The sequence below is a fragment of the Pongo pygmaeus genome, chromosome 8, assembly GCF_028885625.2.
Source record: "Pongo pygmaeus isolate AG05252 chromosome 8, NHGRI_mPonPyg2-v2.0_pri, whole genome shotgun sequence".
NCBI lineage: Eukaryota > Metazoa > Chordata > Mammalia > Primates > Hominidae > Pongo > Pongo pygmaeus.
The window spans coordinates 104,496,238-104,512,478 of NC_072381.2; the positions used below are offsets into that span (position 1 = coordinate 104,496,238).

At 42.7% G+C, this 16,241-nt stretch overlaps 1 protein-coding gene across 2 annotated transcripts in view; it reads right to left on the reverse strand.

Moving 5' to 3' along the window:
• HPSE2 (heparanase 2 (inactive)) overlaps nucleotides 1-9,008 on the reverse strand; it is a 741,938-nt gene extending 732,930 nt beyond the window's left edge. For both annotated transcript variants that reach the window (XM_054503558.1, XM_054503559.1), the window contains exons 1-2: nucleotides 8,647-9,008; nucleotides 5,472-5,629 (exon numbers count right to left, since the gene is read on the reverse strand). In XM_054503558.1, coding sequence (XP_054359533.1) covers nucleotides 5,472-5,629; nucleotides 8,647-8,936 — 448 coding nt within the window. In that variant the 5' untranslated portion in view covers nucleotides 8,937-9,008. The remainder of the gene's footprint in view (nucleotides 1-5,471; nucleotides 5,630-8,646) is intronic.
• Between the last annotated feature and the right edge of the window lie 7,233 nt (nucleotides 9,009-16,241).

The window sequence follows — 16,241 nt, forward strand, 5'->3', positions numbered from 1 at the left end:
CTAAAGCAATTATTACTGTTGTGTTCTAATGTTGATTTGGGATAGCATCTTTTATTTATTTTATATTCTCCACTCTTTGTCTAGCATGAAACTAAACAGAGAGTAGATAATCAGTACATACTTATTAAATGTAACAGAATTTCAAAACCATTATGTGAAATAAAATGAGATAATAGAAGGTGGATAAGTTCAAGGCAAATATGTATTTTGGCAGTTGTGCTGTTCTTACACCGTAAGTCTTGATTGATAGAATGGAATTAAAAAGAAAAAGAATTAACTACTTCATCTGTGGAAAAGCTTCCTAGAGAAAAGAGAATAATAATAGTTATACAGTGTCTTAGAGTTTACAAAGTATACACACATTCATCATTTAGAATTTAGAAGCTCTCTGAAAAGTCTTCAGGAGATAAAGCTAAAAGATATTTGAAAGTTGTGAAAAGGCACTGTTACACCAGGAATTGAAAAATCAGGGATAGAAATTACATTAGGCTAACAAAGAAAAGCAAAAGTAAAGGCAAGGTAAAAACAGATACAATTTTTTAAAACGTAGTTCTAGTGCAAGGCTTTAAACTGGGTGGTAAAGTTAATTTAACACATAGCATAAAATCAAGACAACTTAGACAACCAAAGATAAGGAGCACATGGTTAAAATAATGAAGAATGCCATTAAAAAATAAGCATCAAGAATGGACTGCATGGGAATATGTGTTGAAAGTGTAAAATGAATAGAATCTTCATGTATACCTTCAGTCATTTCTCCACTGGTCACCTCCATTTTCCCAGGGCCTTTCACAGTGCTTTTAACCTAGCATACACCCAAGAAAATTTGCTGAAGATCTACCACGTGTCATAAAGGCTAGACATTGTGGATATACAATAATTAGATATGGTCTCTTCCTATAAAGAATTTGCATTCTAGATGGAAAGGTAAAATATATATATATATATGTATATATATAAAGTTGAATGTATATATATAAAGTTGAATGTGTATATATATATGTGTATGTGTGTGTGTATGTATATATATATATATAAAATTAAATGGCAAAACAAGATAGAAGGAGCCAAAAGAAAAGCATAAAGAGTAAAAGCTACAGCACTCTAAAGAAAGAAGAGATCACTGTGGAATGACCTGTTCAAGAACAGTTTTGTGCAAATAAGGAACATTTGCAATGGGCCTTCAAAAACTAGGTGGGATGGAGTAAGCTCTGACTTGAGCCAAGAGAAAGACATTCAAGGCATTCAAAGACATTCAAAGACATTCATATACTAACTGAACAAAGGTATGGGGTTGAGACAATAAAGATGCTTTAAGAAGACAGTGAACAATCAAGTAAGTTGGGCTGTAATAAAAGGTGTATGGAAACACAGGGTAGTAAAAGTAAGCTGAGCCTGAAATGTGAAAGGTTTTGAATGTCAGGTTGAGGAGTCTGAACATACTATGTAAGCAATCCAAAAATAACCATAGTTTTTTAGCAAAAGAGCAACATGATGAATGACATTTTAGAAATATTAAGCTGGCTTTTGATGTACATTAAAAAAATGGTGTACATCTTCATTAAAGATGCAGTTATGGTCTTAAAAAAACATGCATACAAATAAACCAAATTGAATACAATACAAAGAGGGAAAGACTGGAAAAAAATAAACTTAAGAACAGAAGAATAACCCAAGATTTCCTTGTTGAGAGCAAGTAAAGCATAACATTACACAGAACAAAAAGGAAGTCAGGCAACAGTAAGATTCCTAGGGTATAAAGAACAACTCTATTTTCACTTCTTCCATCATCACTATTTGTGTATGTAATTCAAGGTGCCTAAGCACAGAGTAGAATAGTTAACTGCGTTAAAGGAGTAACCAGTGAAGCTCCCAAAGTGATACACAAATAGTGGTTTTACAAAGTTAGAGAAAATACAGTTGCATTAATGTGCTCAGAAAGTATCTGGAAAACAGAAGACACATGAGTTGTTAATTGCATTATTAATTCATGGGGAAACAAAGGGAACAACAAAATCACATCAGGGGCGGGGCACAGTGGCTCATGTCTGTAATCCCAGCACTTTGGGAGGCTGAACTGGGCAGATCACTTGAGGTCAGGAGTTCAAGACCAGCCTGGCCAACATGGTGAAATCCCATCTCTACTAAAAATACAAAAATTAGCCGGGCATGGTGGCGCACACCTGTAATCCCAGCTACTCAAGAGGCTATGGCACAAAAATCACTTGAACCCAGGAGGCAGAGATTGCAGTAAATCAAGATAATGCCACTGCCCTCCAGCCTGGGCAACAGAGGAGACTCCATCTCAAAAAAAAAAAAATCTTATTAGGGTAGCAATATAAACAGATTAACCAGAAAAGTGGAGGCTTTTTGCTCAATGCTACAACTATCCATTCATTTTAACATTAGTACATAACAAAAGCCACCTTTGGTTCTCAACTCTGTTCCTTAAAGATAATTCTCCTTACATTCTCTCAATCCTCTCAGGTAATTCCATAAATCTACCTTCTGCCTTCTGTAAAAACTTCAGTCTCATGAAATCGTACTCACTCCTTAATCCCACTTTAAAACATTAAATATATATTAGAAATTTGTTGAAGTTACCTTTAACGAAAGTAAGAATCCTTACCTTTCTTATAGTGTTGTGCAGTCAAAAAAATAACTTACAAACATTACCTCTTAGAACCTTCAGAGAAGCAATGTACAGCAGGTAATTATCATCAGCCACATGCTATAAACAGTAAGCCCCGGGCCACACATTCATAAGTGATAGGGCCAGGCCTGCAGTACAAGCTTCCTAAGTCCAAATTCCATTTTCTCTTCACTGTATCATTCAGTTTCATAATGTGCCAGTAGGTATATCTCATTACTCAAAATGTATGTTGTTATTCTGTACTATGTTTAAGTAAATACATTTTTTAATAAGATGCCTTTATGCCCAAGTGCTTACTACAGGGCCATTTCCTAAAAAGGCTTAATTACTTTAAGATGCTCGTGATGATAACAGTTATCACTAGATGAAAAGGGACAACAGAAGCATAATGTTTTCAAAATTGCTGAGACAATACCAAGAACATTTTGCCTTGAATTCTGCAATGCAACATGCAACAACAAAGACAGTATGGGTAATTTAAGGATATGTGAGCTTCAAAGGGCAGAAATAGGACATTCTCATTCTCTTTAACTCTGCTAAAGCCTCAAATACTGATATAGTTCAGAGCATCTTATTACTAGGAAAACATAAATCAAAAGGAGTTCAGCTAGGAGCAATAAAACAGATTAGTGTCTGGAAGGACTGACTTTAAAGAAAGTTTTAAAAGAATTAGATCCAGGTAGTCTAGATAAAAAACAGCTATGAGGAAACATTTTTTTTAAGCTAACACTCACACCAAAGGCAGAAATTATTTTGAAGATAGATGTCTAAAAAATGCAAACAGGAATAATTGTAAATACTTATAAAGGGAAAATTCAGGAGAAATTTCCCAGCAAAAGCTTATGGGACAGAAGAACTCTCTCCCCTACCAGTGGTGAAAAACTACATTCCTATTTAATGCCAGGTTGGACAAAACAAGAAAAGGATTCCATATGGAGTGATCCTATACTGGCCCCTGACGTGATAGAGGACTGAAGTAACCTCTTAAATCTTTTCCATTTATGTTTTTTTTTTAATTCTATATAGTTTTACAGGGCACTGCCTTCTGCCAATTTCTTTTCTCCCCATGATGCCCACTTTCTCCTTTCACAAAGGGAAACAAATTGTAGCCTTCATTTTAAGCAGATCTCATTGTTCTCAACGTAACATAATCCTAGGTACAAGGTTGGGAGAAACAGACCAATTTCTAAACTTATAATGGTCCTTTCCTCCCTCCCTCACCCCCAGCAATTCCTGGGGCTCTTACAAGTTTTCCCACAAACTAAAGAGGAAGTAGTTCAAATGGATTGGAAGAAGAGCTATCTCATCAGAAAAACCATTAATATTCTCCCTTCTTATGTCACAGAGCTGACAGTGACCCTGGGAGCTATAAGGTTCTGGGTCAAATTACCATAGGAGGTGCTGTTAAAGACTATCTTTTACCTTTCCGCATTTATGCTGAGTGACAGCAAAAGTCTACTTGCAATCCATACTTTTATAGCAATGACTTTTATCTTTGAAAAGATATAGCCTTAAACACCTACATGCTTTGGCAAATGTTATAAAAGAGTAAGTCCTAGTCATGCTCCAAACTCAAGAAGCCTTAGCCTTGCCCTCTTTCTCTATTCTGGCACTTAAAAAAAAAAAAATGTTCCTTTGCCACCCTTGAAATACATTCCAATACCTCTCCAGAAGTACTTTTCAATGAAGGCCCAAGAAAATACAAGGGCATTTGCTCCTTTAGCTGATTTGTAAGGACAAGATATAACAAAATTCAGAAGGCTCTGAAAACCTGTCCCTGAGCCCTTTATATATAAAACTGTAGTTTACTTATGAGAAGGAACAGCAACGGGGATGACAGCCCTCCAAGAATGGACACTAATGCCTCTTCTATCCAATCTTAACAGTGTCAATAGCTCAAGAAACCAATACCCTCATCGTGCCTCTTTGAAAGTACGTCCCTCCACTTAAACAGGAAGTTTATAGATGTTAACACCTAACCTTCTAAACAAAAAGTTTTCAATAGCATTTTCATTTTTTTCCCTAGTGAAAACGAGACTGTTCAAACCAAAAAAGATTGGCCTCTCAGATTGAAATAGGATTTAAAGTTTTCAAAGCCCTTCCAACACTTATCTAATCCGGTCAGGAAAGAAAGCTGGCATTTGGAATCCCATTTTAAAACAGAAAAAAAAAAAAATGCAACTCTGAGATTAGGCAATCTGAAGAAGAACTAACTGTGGAGATTTCCAAACCTTCCTCAACAAGGGACGAATTTAAAAGGGATTATTCCAGAAAACTTTAGAGTGGGTTTCAAAAACGGCTGAATTCCTTCTGTACCCTAATCACAGGAAGGCAAGAAATAAGAAAAACAGAAAGGCACTTTGCCTAGAATTTTAGCAATGAAATATGACTCTGACCTTTAATAATCTATGAACCTGGCTGAATTTTCTCAAAAAACCTGCTGCATCTACACCCCGCAGGAACAGCCTGCTAAGCAGTTTGGGCTACCAGCTCTCAGCCTCCAAGACAGCCGCCCAGCAAAAGGCCGGCAGCTGGGTGAGAACAACTTGGAGAACCCCCATTGCGCAATGAGGTCAGGAGTTCCACACTGCAGTGTCTCCTCGTCTGAAGCTTCCAACTTTTCATTTTCAGGCGAGCTGCAACCAGGCTCTCCAAATCTGCCCCAACGCGCGCGCGCGCGCATACACACACACACACACACACGAACACACACACGAACACACACACGAACACACAGACACACGAACACACAGATACACAAACACAGCGGGGGCTTGCTTCCGCTCCCCAAATAAAGAATGGTAATCAAGTTTCTCACCATCCTCATAGTTTTTGAGATAGTAATCCGGGCCCGGGCCCCCGCGGCTTTTCGCCGGGTTCCTCAGGTTCTGGAACTGCAGGAAGTCGGTCCTTTTGCCCCCGAAGCGCAGAAAGGCGGGCGAAAGTCCCCGGGCCAGGGTCACCAAGCGCTTGGAGCTGCAGAGGAAGAGAATAAGAGAGGAAAGTTTCCCGGGACAGGACGAGAGCGCGTGGGGCACCGAGAAGGGCCCTCTTCCGACTCCCTGAGGGCGACTTGGCCGGGGCTAGAGACTCCATGCCTGCCCCAGCCGGCAGTCCACGCTGGCCCTTGGCCGCTCCCGCAGCGTCTAGCTAGTGCCCTGCGCCCCAGCCCGCCCTCGACCGCCCGGCTCCGGGGGCTGTGCCTCCCGCTTCCAGGCGCCCGCAGCGGCCCCCTCCCGCAGACACCCAGATCCTGATCTCCTAAAGGCTACAGATAGTGTTTGTTCATAGAGTGTTTGTATGGGGTGGGTGTACGTGCTACGAGCACGGCGCTAAAGCACAGTTGCCCGGCTTCTGCCACTGCCAGGGAAGCGCTCCGGGCGGAGACGCGCTAGGCGCGCCTACCTCTGGCTTCCGACCGTTGCCAAAAACTTGTATACTGAAAGCTGGCATTGCCTCCTCAGCCCCAGGGGCCCCACAAACCTCCGTGCAGGAGGTGAAACCTGCCTTGTTTCTCTCAGACCAGGCCCGGCGCCTGAGGTTAAGTGGATTCCTACTTTCTTTCTTTTAATGTCCGAGTTGATTTTCCTTTTTCACTATATTGTAAAAACCGCATTGTTTCCCAAATCCCCGGACGGAGAGATCCCCAGGGTAAACCCTTGCCTTTCCAAGAACACTTCTCCACTCCCGCACCACCACCACTACCACACACACACACAGTAAAGGCAAAGTCTCTTTGGCCCCTGAAATAATTCCGCCTGATCTCAGCAAAGGTAACATCCTCCTCCCCACCCCACCCCCGAGTTAGGCTCCATCTTTCTTCTTTCCCACTTGGGGCCGTTTGGAACCGCTAGGGAAAATGAAGCTTGCCGAAATGTGGAACCTGCGCGTTACGGGATACTAAATGAGCACCAAAACAATAGCATTTGCATCTATTGAAGGTCAGGATTTCCATCAATAGGTTTTTTAAAAGCCAAAGACTGCTGCTTTGGGAAGGAGTAGAAAAGGAGCAATGCAGATACTGATAATGCTGAGGGGATCAGCTGTTGAGTTCCAGGTCTGTAAATTATTTTTTAACGCTTTACTGTTTCAGATTCTGAAAACCCAAATCCAAATGGTGACGTTAAAGAGCATCATAAAGGAGGTGGATACGAGAAAGAAAAAACAGACTCTGCTTTTGAAGAGTTTTTTGAGAAGAGACGTGGCTACCCCAGGGTCTTGTAACCAGAATGGTCGTTTGGCTGAAGTCTCCGGGACCGCACTCCAGGACAGGCACAGTCAGGGCGTCGCGTGGGCCTACTATAGCAAAGGAGACGTCCGCGCGAATCCGGTCCTGGGGAAAGGGCAGTTCCAACAACCTTTCATCCAGAAGCCTGCATAGCCAATGCGAATGCGCTCCGCCAGGATTTCTTCCCCGAAAATCTGCCTTCCAGACTCGTTTCTGAGGCAGTAAAGCCTTAGGCGAACAGGCTGATTTTTAAAAAGAAGAAAGCAAGGTAGTGGGGAAAGGGGGTCTGCGCAGCTGTAGGCGTTCAAAGAAAGTGGGACAAGCATTGCGGAAAACTCCATTGCACCCTACATTCGGACGAGCTCAGAGACGCGCTCTGCTGCACGAAAGAGCTTTCGAAGAGGAAGCTGGGCCGCGCGGAGCTGGCTGTTCCGCCCTCGCAGCAACCGCACCAACAGGAACCGAAACGGCCTCAGCAAGGGCAGCTACAGCCTCTCAGTCCTCCGGCTACCTTTCCTCCACGTGGAAGGAGCGCTCCACGTGGCGCCTCCCGCTACCTGCCGCGTCCGCAGACCCGACCCGGGCCAGGGGGACAACCCCAAGAGCTGAGAGGCGGGCGCACCTCAAGAAGCAAAATTCGAATTTCGCAAGGAGTGAAAAATACGAAGGACGCGCAACGGACCTGGCCTCGGGGCAAAGTGGGACTGAGAGCGCTGACGGCTCTTCGAGGAGAACCCACAGCTGAGGCTCCAACTTGGAGGGAATTTTTTAAAACTCAACACTTGGATTCGACATTGCAGAGGATTTATTTCGTATTTTACACTGCAACTCTGTCTCTGATGGGAAGGGATCGCAGTTGCCTAACTGCCAAACTGCAACAACCCGGGAAGTGTGAGCCCAATTAGATTACAAGCCCTAGAGCAAAGGGGATCACAAACCTCCGGGTTTGCTAATCTGCTGGTGCGGGGTTCAGATCTCCGAAGCCTCCCTGGAGTATTTGTAGGACTCTTACCGCTTGCCTTATAACACTGTGACCCCAGCGAGGATTTTTTTTTTCTTTAAAGAAAAGCTAAACTGTGCAGTTACCGCAGGAGATTTAAGGAGGAGGAACTGGGGGGAGGGAGGGCATTCCGTCTATAAAAAGCGCCTTACAAAGTCCTGAAGTCTGGAAATGACAGCGGAGGATATAAAATAAAAATTTTTAACTCCGATCCAACTTGCCTACCACTCAAGCCTCTGCTTAAATTCGTTTTCTGTCTGAGAGTGGGAGAGAACTGACGAAACGATCTTTCCGTGGAAAATTCCACTTTCGTGCAATCCCGCTTGAACACTCACAGACACACACACACTCTCCTCTCTGTCTCACATACACACACACCCCCACACGCATACCCATTCCTTTCAGCTCTTTGTTGTTTGAGACCTTTTCTTCGCTTTTGTAACTGCTCTGAACCTCTTGTTTCTTTTTCAGGAGACGGGAAGGCTAATTGTGGATATATGTAAGCACAACATTTTTTCAGTCATAACTGATAAGTTTCTGAAATGCCTTCTGCATTGCAAACATGTGCATCTTAATAGAAAACATTGCTTTTCTCAATCACTAGTTACAGCCTCACAGCACACAATCCAGGAGGAGGAAAACCTCCTTTCTTTGAGAGATCTGCTTGGCTTATTTTCTTCTTTCCCCTTTGGAATGGGGGATAGGAAGCGGTTGAGGGGTTGTTACTAAAAAATTTTAAATGATCCATCGAAGCCCCTGCCTTACCTTAGGAAATCGAGCCAGCCATCATGAATGATGGACGGATCCAGCTGCAGAGAGAGGAAGTTCTCATTGACTGTCCTGACTGGGTTCTTGGTGCTCACATCAAGTAGAATCAGGGTCTTTTCCTTCAAACCTGCAGCTCTGTCTACAGGCAAGGGTCTCCTGTCTCCAGCTTGGGAGGAAAGGGAGAGATGGAGCAACAGAGCCAAGTAGAGAGCCCCCGGGGCTAGGCACGCGGGGGGGCGGGAGTTGCTGGAGGGCATGGCTTCAGGGAAGGCACAAAGCACCCTCATTCAATCCCTCTGATTTAAAGCTCTCTTCCTACTGGGTCTCGCTACTGACTAATTGTCCTTATCTAAAGTGTGTGTCTGTCCGCCTTTTTCCCCCCTTTTTTTCCCTTCCTCCCACCACCCCCCCAACACACACACACACTCTCTCTCTCTCTCTCTCGCTCGCTCGCTTTTTTTTTTTTTTAATTTTTTTTTTCAGTGTTTTGGTGCTGGTGGAGCGAACTCACGCCCCTAGCCAGCCTTCCCAGTGACTCTTGCCAAGAGAACTCGTACACCGGCACCGCCCCTTTAAGAGATTTCTACTGCAGACATTTTTTAACTTTTTAAAGGTAAGGGGAGGGGAGCAGGCGGGAAGGAGGAGAAAAGAGTGGCGTTGTACCCTCCTAATTTAACCCTCTAGGGTCAGGAAGCAGAAAGAGGAATCCAAACCATGCTGTTGTACCGTCTCCGGTACAGAGCGAAACGCCTCGTTTTTACGTACTTCTGTGCGAGGCTCTGGAGGGCGGTTCAAGCTCCGACTCCAACCCGAAAGCCCCAGCGCCAACCCCGGACGCGCTGAGGTAGTGTTCCCACCGACAGCACGCTTGTTTGTCCTGACAGCGTGAGGCACTTCGTCCGCTCAGGGCCCTTTTCTGGTTGAAGCAGCAATAGCAAGGGCGGTTAAGTTGCAGAAGGGTCTTGAGGCGGTGATTCCTGTCAAAGCATAGAGCCCTGAAGGAGATTCCCCGAAGAGGAGCCCTGATATCTGTGACGCGTTGGGTAGCCACACCGAAGCATCCTCTGACCTCGACAGGGCAAAGAGTGGCAAGAAGGAAAAACACAGTGACCTGGTCAAGCAGCTTTTCCGATCCGAGGGCCAAAAGGGACATGCGCCCTGGCTCTCCTCTGCTCTTCCCGCAACCGAGGAATAAGGGTCTTGGGAGCGTCAATATATGCTGGCTTTGGCCAAGTCGAAGCTACCTGAGCTGTGCTTGGATAGTCAGGGCGGCTCTGCGTCCAACTGTGCCACTTCTTGGCCACTCTATTCTGCTGCACAGGTAGAGTCCCCCCTCCAGACCCTCCTGGAGGTCAATCCTATACTTAGCCCTCCTGCAGGGAAGTGCACCTTTACAGTGCCAGATGGGACCATAGTGACACTTTCGGGTTTCCATCTCGGCCCCCAGTCAAAACCAGAGTCACATAGCCCTGGATGGGGACTAACAGCCGGAAGCCGCGTGATGCATGACCCGCCGCTGCTCATTGAGCTTCCACCCCACAACAGCTTGCAAATTGAACTCTAGGTCCTATCCTGAAGCGCGGGAAAGGGATCAAGCACAGTTTGCTGCAGTCACATTGCTGGGCCCCACTTTCGGCTTCTTTCTGGGACAAAATGGGCCTTCTACTTGGCAGATGAAGGGAACTACTTTATGTAGTGTGGGCAGTCAGAAACGCAGAAGCGTCCAGGGCCCTCCTTGGTATCAAACAAGCAAAACCCTAAAATTCAGAGCAAGGGTTTTCCCCAGGGGTGGATGGACAAGGGTTAGTCTTAAAGCCCAGCAAACGCGTAATAGCAACATGTATCCTCCTACCTCCACCCAGACCAGGATTAACAAATCTGAAAACAGCTGGAATAGACGACCTTCAACTGAAGTTCCCTGAAAAGCCTCTACCAACCTAAGCACCCAGGAAATCGAGATTATGTTGCATTCATCTGTGAAGCGCCATGACGACCTTCTAGAAATAGGACTGCATAAGATGAGGATATCGGAGAAAGCAAATGCAAGTCATATTATTTAAAGATGATTTTTTAAATCAAGCTGTTACATGAAGTATTGGATGTTGGCTCCAGCCCTAAGGCCTGTTTCCTTCAGTTCCTGAACATTTCTAACACATCTAGATCCTTTAAACTGTGTGTGTGTGTCTATGAGTGGGTGTGTGGTGTGATATAAATTTCAGTCGAAATTCTCGTAATTTTTAAGTATGTATTGAGCACCTCTTAGAGATGGCAACAGCCTGGCGAGCAAACACTTTTGTCTTTGTGTTCCCAGACCGGAGCACTTAGTAGGCACTCAGTAAATTCTGTGAAATAAATTAATGGTAAATCCAATCATGCTCAACACACTGAAATAATATGCCCCTCTCCAGAACAATGTGAAAAATAAATACTTTTATTTGTCACAGTAAATTATGTTTTGGGTCTCTGTTCAATAATTTGTTTTCCCAGTTATTAACATTTTCCTGGCCATCTCCTTCAAAAAATACTTAACGTGTAAAGCCATTAGTTCATTTGCTATACTAAGAAATTTTAAAATTATATATTTTTGACAATGAGCCAGATTTTCCAAGGGCCTAAAATACCCTTGGCTTACAAGTGAATGCACTTTTAGAAGCCATGTTAATTGGGACCAATGGAAGACAATTTGAATATGTATATCCACTAGATGTCTATAATTAATACCTTTCAAAAATACCTATTCTTGTGACCAAGAATGAACTTGAGTATAAAGAGAATGCACATAATTATGAATTTTCACCATTTTTGCTTACTGACCTAACTACTCTGTAATGGTTTATTGGCCTAATTAAGTAGTATTTAATGTTTTCATCAGAATCTGTATGTGGTATTAAAATCAAAACCAACAAAACAAAGTGCTTGTTTTCTTAATTCCTGATGAAAACCATTTCTCTAGTCTAGCCATTGAAATTCTAAGTCATTCTATAGAGGACATCAGGGGAAAGAAATAACTGATATTTAAGGGGTTAGCCCTTGTTGGTCTCTAAGATGATTTGATTGTTTGGCCCTTTGGTTTAGTTTGGGTTTAGATCTCCAGAGATACTCTGCAAATAGCTGCCACACATATACCATATCATGGTTTTTGTCTTGCCTCTTATCTATTAATATGCTGTAAGTAGTTCATTAGTAATCAGTATATTAGATTGATGTTTCTATCCTGTCTTCTGTGTGCTAGGTGACAGCAATCTGCATCTCTGTTTTGTCTTAGATTGTAACTTCCTAGAAGACAAGTATTGGGCCTCTGTATAAAATATGAACTGTCAGGCCAGGCGCAGTGGCTCACATCTGTAATCCCAGCACTTTGGGAGCCAAGGCGGGCGGATCACCTGAGGTAAGGAGTTCGAGACCAGCCTGGCCAACATGGTGAAACCCCGTCTCTACTAAAAATACAAAAATTAGCTGGGTGTGGTGGTGGGCACCTGTAATCCCAGCTACTCAGGACGCTGATACAGAAGAATTGCTTGAACCTGGGAGGAGGAGGTTGCAGTGAGCCAAGATGGAGCCATTGCACTCCAGCCTGGGTGATAAGAGCAAGACTCTGTCTCAAAAAAATAAAAAGTAAAATTAAGATTAAAAAAATAAAATATGAACTGTCAGGAACTAGATGCACTGATGTCTCCTTGGAAATGCTCTGCTTAGTGTCTACTGAATGGTCTTCATAGATAAATTGCTTTGATATCTAAGAGCCCAGGTTCCCAGAACTGTAAGAAAACGTGAAGATTAACTGATTCAGTGATTTCTAGACTTTGGTATTTCAAAATAAATATTAGTTAATGGGGAGGAGTGGACATATGTTTGTCAAGGGTTTTTTTTTTTGAGACGGAGTCTCGCTCTGTCGCCCAGGTTGGAGTGCAGTGGTGCGATCTTGGCTCACTGCAACCTCCGCCTCCCGGGTTCAAGCAATTCTCCTGCCTCATCCTCCCAAGTAGCTGGGACTACAGGCACACACCGCCACGCCCAGCTAATTTTTTGTATTTTAGTAGAGACGGGGCTTCACCGTGTTGCCTAGACTGGTCTCAAACTCTTGAGCTCAGGCAATCCACCCACTTCAGCCTCCCAAAGTGACGGGATTACAGGCATGAGCCACCACGCCCAGCCCCGTTTGTCAACTTTTTATATCGTCTAGTAAGGACCTTAATAAAAACTGTCAACTACTTATCTCTATTACTTTCCAGAAGAAAGGAAAATTTTAACATCTGAACAAAAGCTACAGTATAAATAAAGAGCAGTTGTTTAAACTGAGTAAATTTAGCTTTATGAAAAATCCCGGCCAGGTGCAGTGGCTCACACCTGTAATTCCAGCACTTTGAGAGGTCGAGGTGGGTGGATCACCCGAGGTCAGGAGTTCGAGACCAGCCTGGCCAACATGGTGAAACCCAGTCTCTACTAAAAATACAAAACTTAGCTGGGCATGGTGGCAGGTGCCTGTAATCCCAGCTACTCAGGAGGCTGAGGCAGGAAAATCACTTGAACTCAGGAGGTGGAGGTTACAATGAGCTGAGATCATGCCATTGCACTCCAGTCTAGGCGACAAGAGCAAAACTCCATCTCAAAAAAAGAAAAGAAAGGGAAAAAAAGAAAAGAAAAATCCCTATATTATTATCATTTCATCTCACACAAGTGGAAATATATACCAGTGACCAACAATGGGTACTAGGACTGGTGAATGGGACTACTGGGATATTATTCTGTGTTTATGTCCAAATTCTACTTTGTAGCATATTGTATTGCAAGATGTACAGCTAATGGTCATCTTGACTACAATGATTTTCTTCTTTTTTTTTTTTTTTTTTGCGACAGAGTCTCACTCTGTCACCCAGGCTGGAGTGCAGTGGTGCGATCTCAGCTCACTGCAAGCTCCGCCTCCCAGGTTCACGCCATTCTCCTGCCTCAGCCTCCTGAGTAACTGGGACTACAGGCGCCCGCCACCATGCCCAGCTAATTTTTTTGTATTTTTTAGTGGAGACAGGGTTTCACCATGTTAGCCAGGATGGTCTCGACCTCCTGACCTCACGATCTGCCCGCCTCGGCTTCCAAAAGTGCTGAGATTACGGGCATGAGCCACCACGCCTGGCCTACAATGATTTCTTTTGACTTTTCCTATGGCTTTTTCTCACTTTCAGCCTGTCACAAACTCATTAACTCTATATGCCACCCGCCCTTTCCTTCTACTAAACATTCAAAGCTTAGTTTTCACTATTCCTATTTTCCCCTTCTGCAATAATTATGCCTAGCTATCTAATAGAAATAAAAAAAATGCTTTACACTGTAACTAGGACTGGGAAGCATGAAGATATAACAGCCAGTCCACTGTGTCCTCACTTACTGCCTGTATACCCAACTATGATGACTAATATTTATTGAGATCTCATGGTTCAAGCATGGTGCTCTCAAAAAAAACCCTAAGAAGAGTTTTTTATAAACTTCTTCTTATACCTAGTTTACATATGAAAAAATTGAGACTCAGATATTAACTTTCTCATGGTACACAGTTAATAAGTACCAACACAGAATTAAACCCAGGGCCATCTGACTCTAAACCCTAGGTTTGTGTTCTTAGTCACCACAAGTGGCTAAAGTATTGTATAACCCTCCAGAACCTGTCAATGTATAGTGGGAAAACAAAAACAACAACAAAAAAAAAACCTTAGAGTAGAAGTTGGAGGCCCTAGGTTTAAGTCCTGACTTTACCAGATCTAGTCTTGTAAACTTGGATAAAATTTTTAATGGTTCTAAGCCTCAGCTGCCTTATCTGTAAAACTGATATAATATCCAAGAGTGAAGTAATAATTAGTAAGTTTATGTACGGGGAAAGTACTTTATAAATTCTAAAATATACAATCAATCAGGCACAGTGGCTCATGCTAATCCCAGCACTTTGGAAGGCTAAGACGGGAGGATTGCTCGAGCCCAGGAGTTTGAGACCAACCTGAGCAACACAGTGAGACTCTGTCTCTACAAAATGTTTAAAAAATTATCCGGGTATAGTGGCACATGCCTGTAGTCCAACCTACTCAGGAGATTGAGGTGGGAAGAATCGCTAAAGCCCGGGAGTTCAAGGCTACAGTGAGCCATGAGATCATGCCACTGCACTCTAGCCTGGGTAACAGAGCGAGACCTTATCTCAAAAAAATAAAAAAAATTATACAATTGTGCTATCGCTTTCTTATTCATTCTTATTTCCTGTCTCCCACACGTGCCACAAGATGCATCCCCTTAACTAATGACTATGGTAAGAATTAAGTTATACATGAATGACTTAGTGGTAAACCTGAAACAAAAGGTCAACTCTATCTAATATAATATGGTGTTAATAAATATGGTCAAACAAGTCCATACCACATATTTTAATCATGTAGGCTCTTCTGCCTGTGATTAGCATCTTTTAAGGAAGAAATTAGAGTAGGTTTTAAATGTCCTCGATTTTCTACTAGGAAAGGGGAAACAGGAATAGGCAAAGGACAGTACAGGAGAACGCTGGTTACAAAGTATGTTATTTTACCATCAAGGACTGTCTCTGTCCTGCCAGGAGAAGCAAGGGATGACAACACTTTCTCCATATGGAATGTTGAAGGAGAAAATAATTGCCAGCTCTACTGACTACACTTTGGGGATGTTTGTTATCGAAAATACCTGAGAATTTCTATGTGTAATGTCCCTGGGAAAAAAATCAGATTGCCTTTCATGTGTTCAATGGCTTCATAATTTATAACTGTGATTGCTCCACCTCATCATATTAAGAAAACTCTGGTCTTTGTCCTTACTACTGCCATCAAGCAGTACATTTATTTGGGGAAGATCATAACCATAATAAATGTGATTGACTCTAATAAGTTCAGTTTGAAACCCCTTAGCATGTTTGGAGGTAGGGATGACAGTTATTTGAGGGACTGCTAGAGATAGAAAACTAACAGAAAAGCAGATTAAAATTACTCATGTCTTAGTCACACCCATTGAAGAACCTATCTTTTACCATCCCTGCCAATTTTGCCATTTATACATTCAGGTAAGTCCTGAAAAGCATCATATTGTATTGAAAAAAGCATGGACTTCGGAGTCTGATAGACTGATTAAAATCTAATTCCCAATTTAATATCTGCTAATGTGACCTTTGTTGAACAAGTTATTTATCCTTGCTGAGTCCCAATTTCCCCATCTATAAAACAGGCATAAGATTACTTCCCTCCAAATGTGTTGTGAGAATTAAATGAGATAATATCTTTAGTACCTGGCACATAGTTGCTACTCATTAAAAGTCATTTTCCTTCTCCTGGTTGGGTTTCACTGTGGAGATGAGTGTAATTTGCACAGATGGGTTACAAGGAAATTATATACCTACAACCTAAGGTTTTGAAATATAATTTACATATATACTATTTAATTTCATGCTCATAGCATAAAAAAGCACAGACTTTATCTTCATAATTTGGGTAAAAAATTAGAGTTAAGTCCGGGCACAGTGGCTCATGCCTATAATCCCAGCACTTTAGGAGGCCAAGGCGGGTGGATCACGAGGTTAGGGGATTGAGACCATC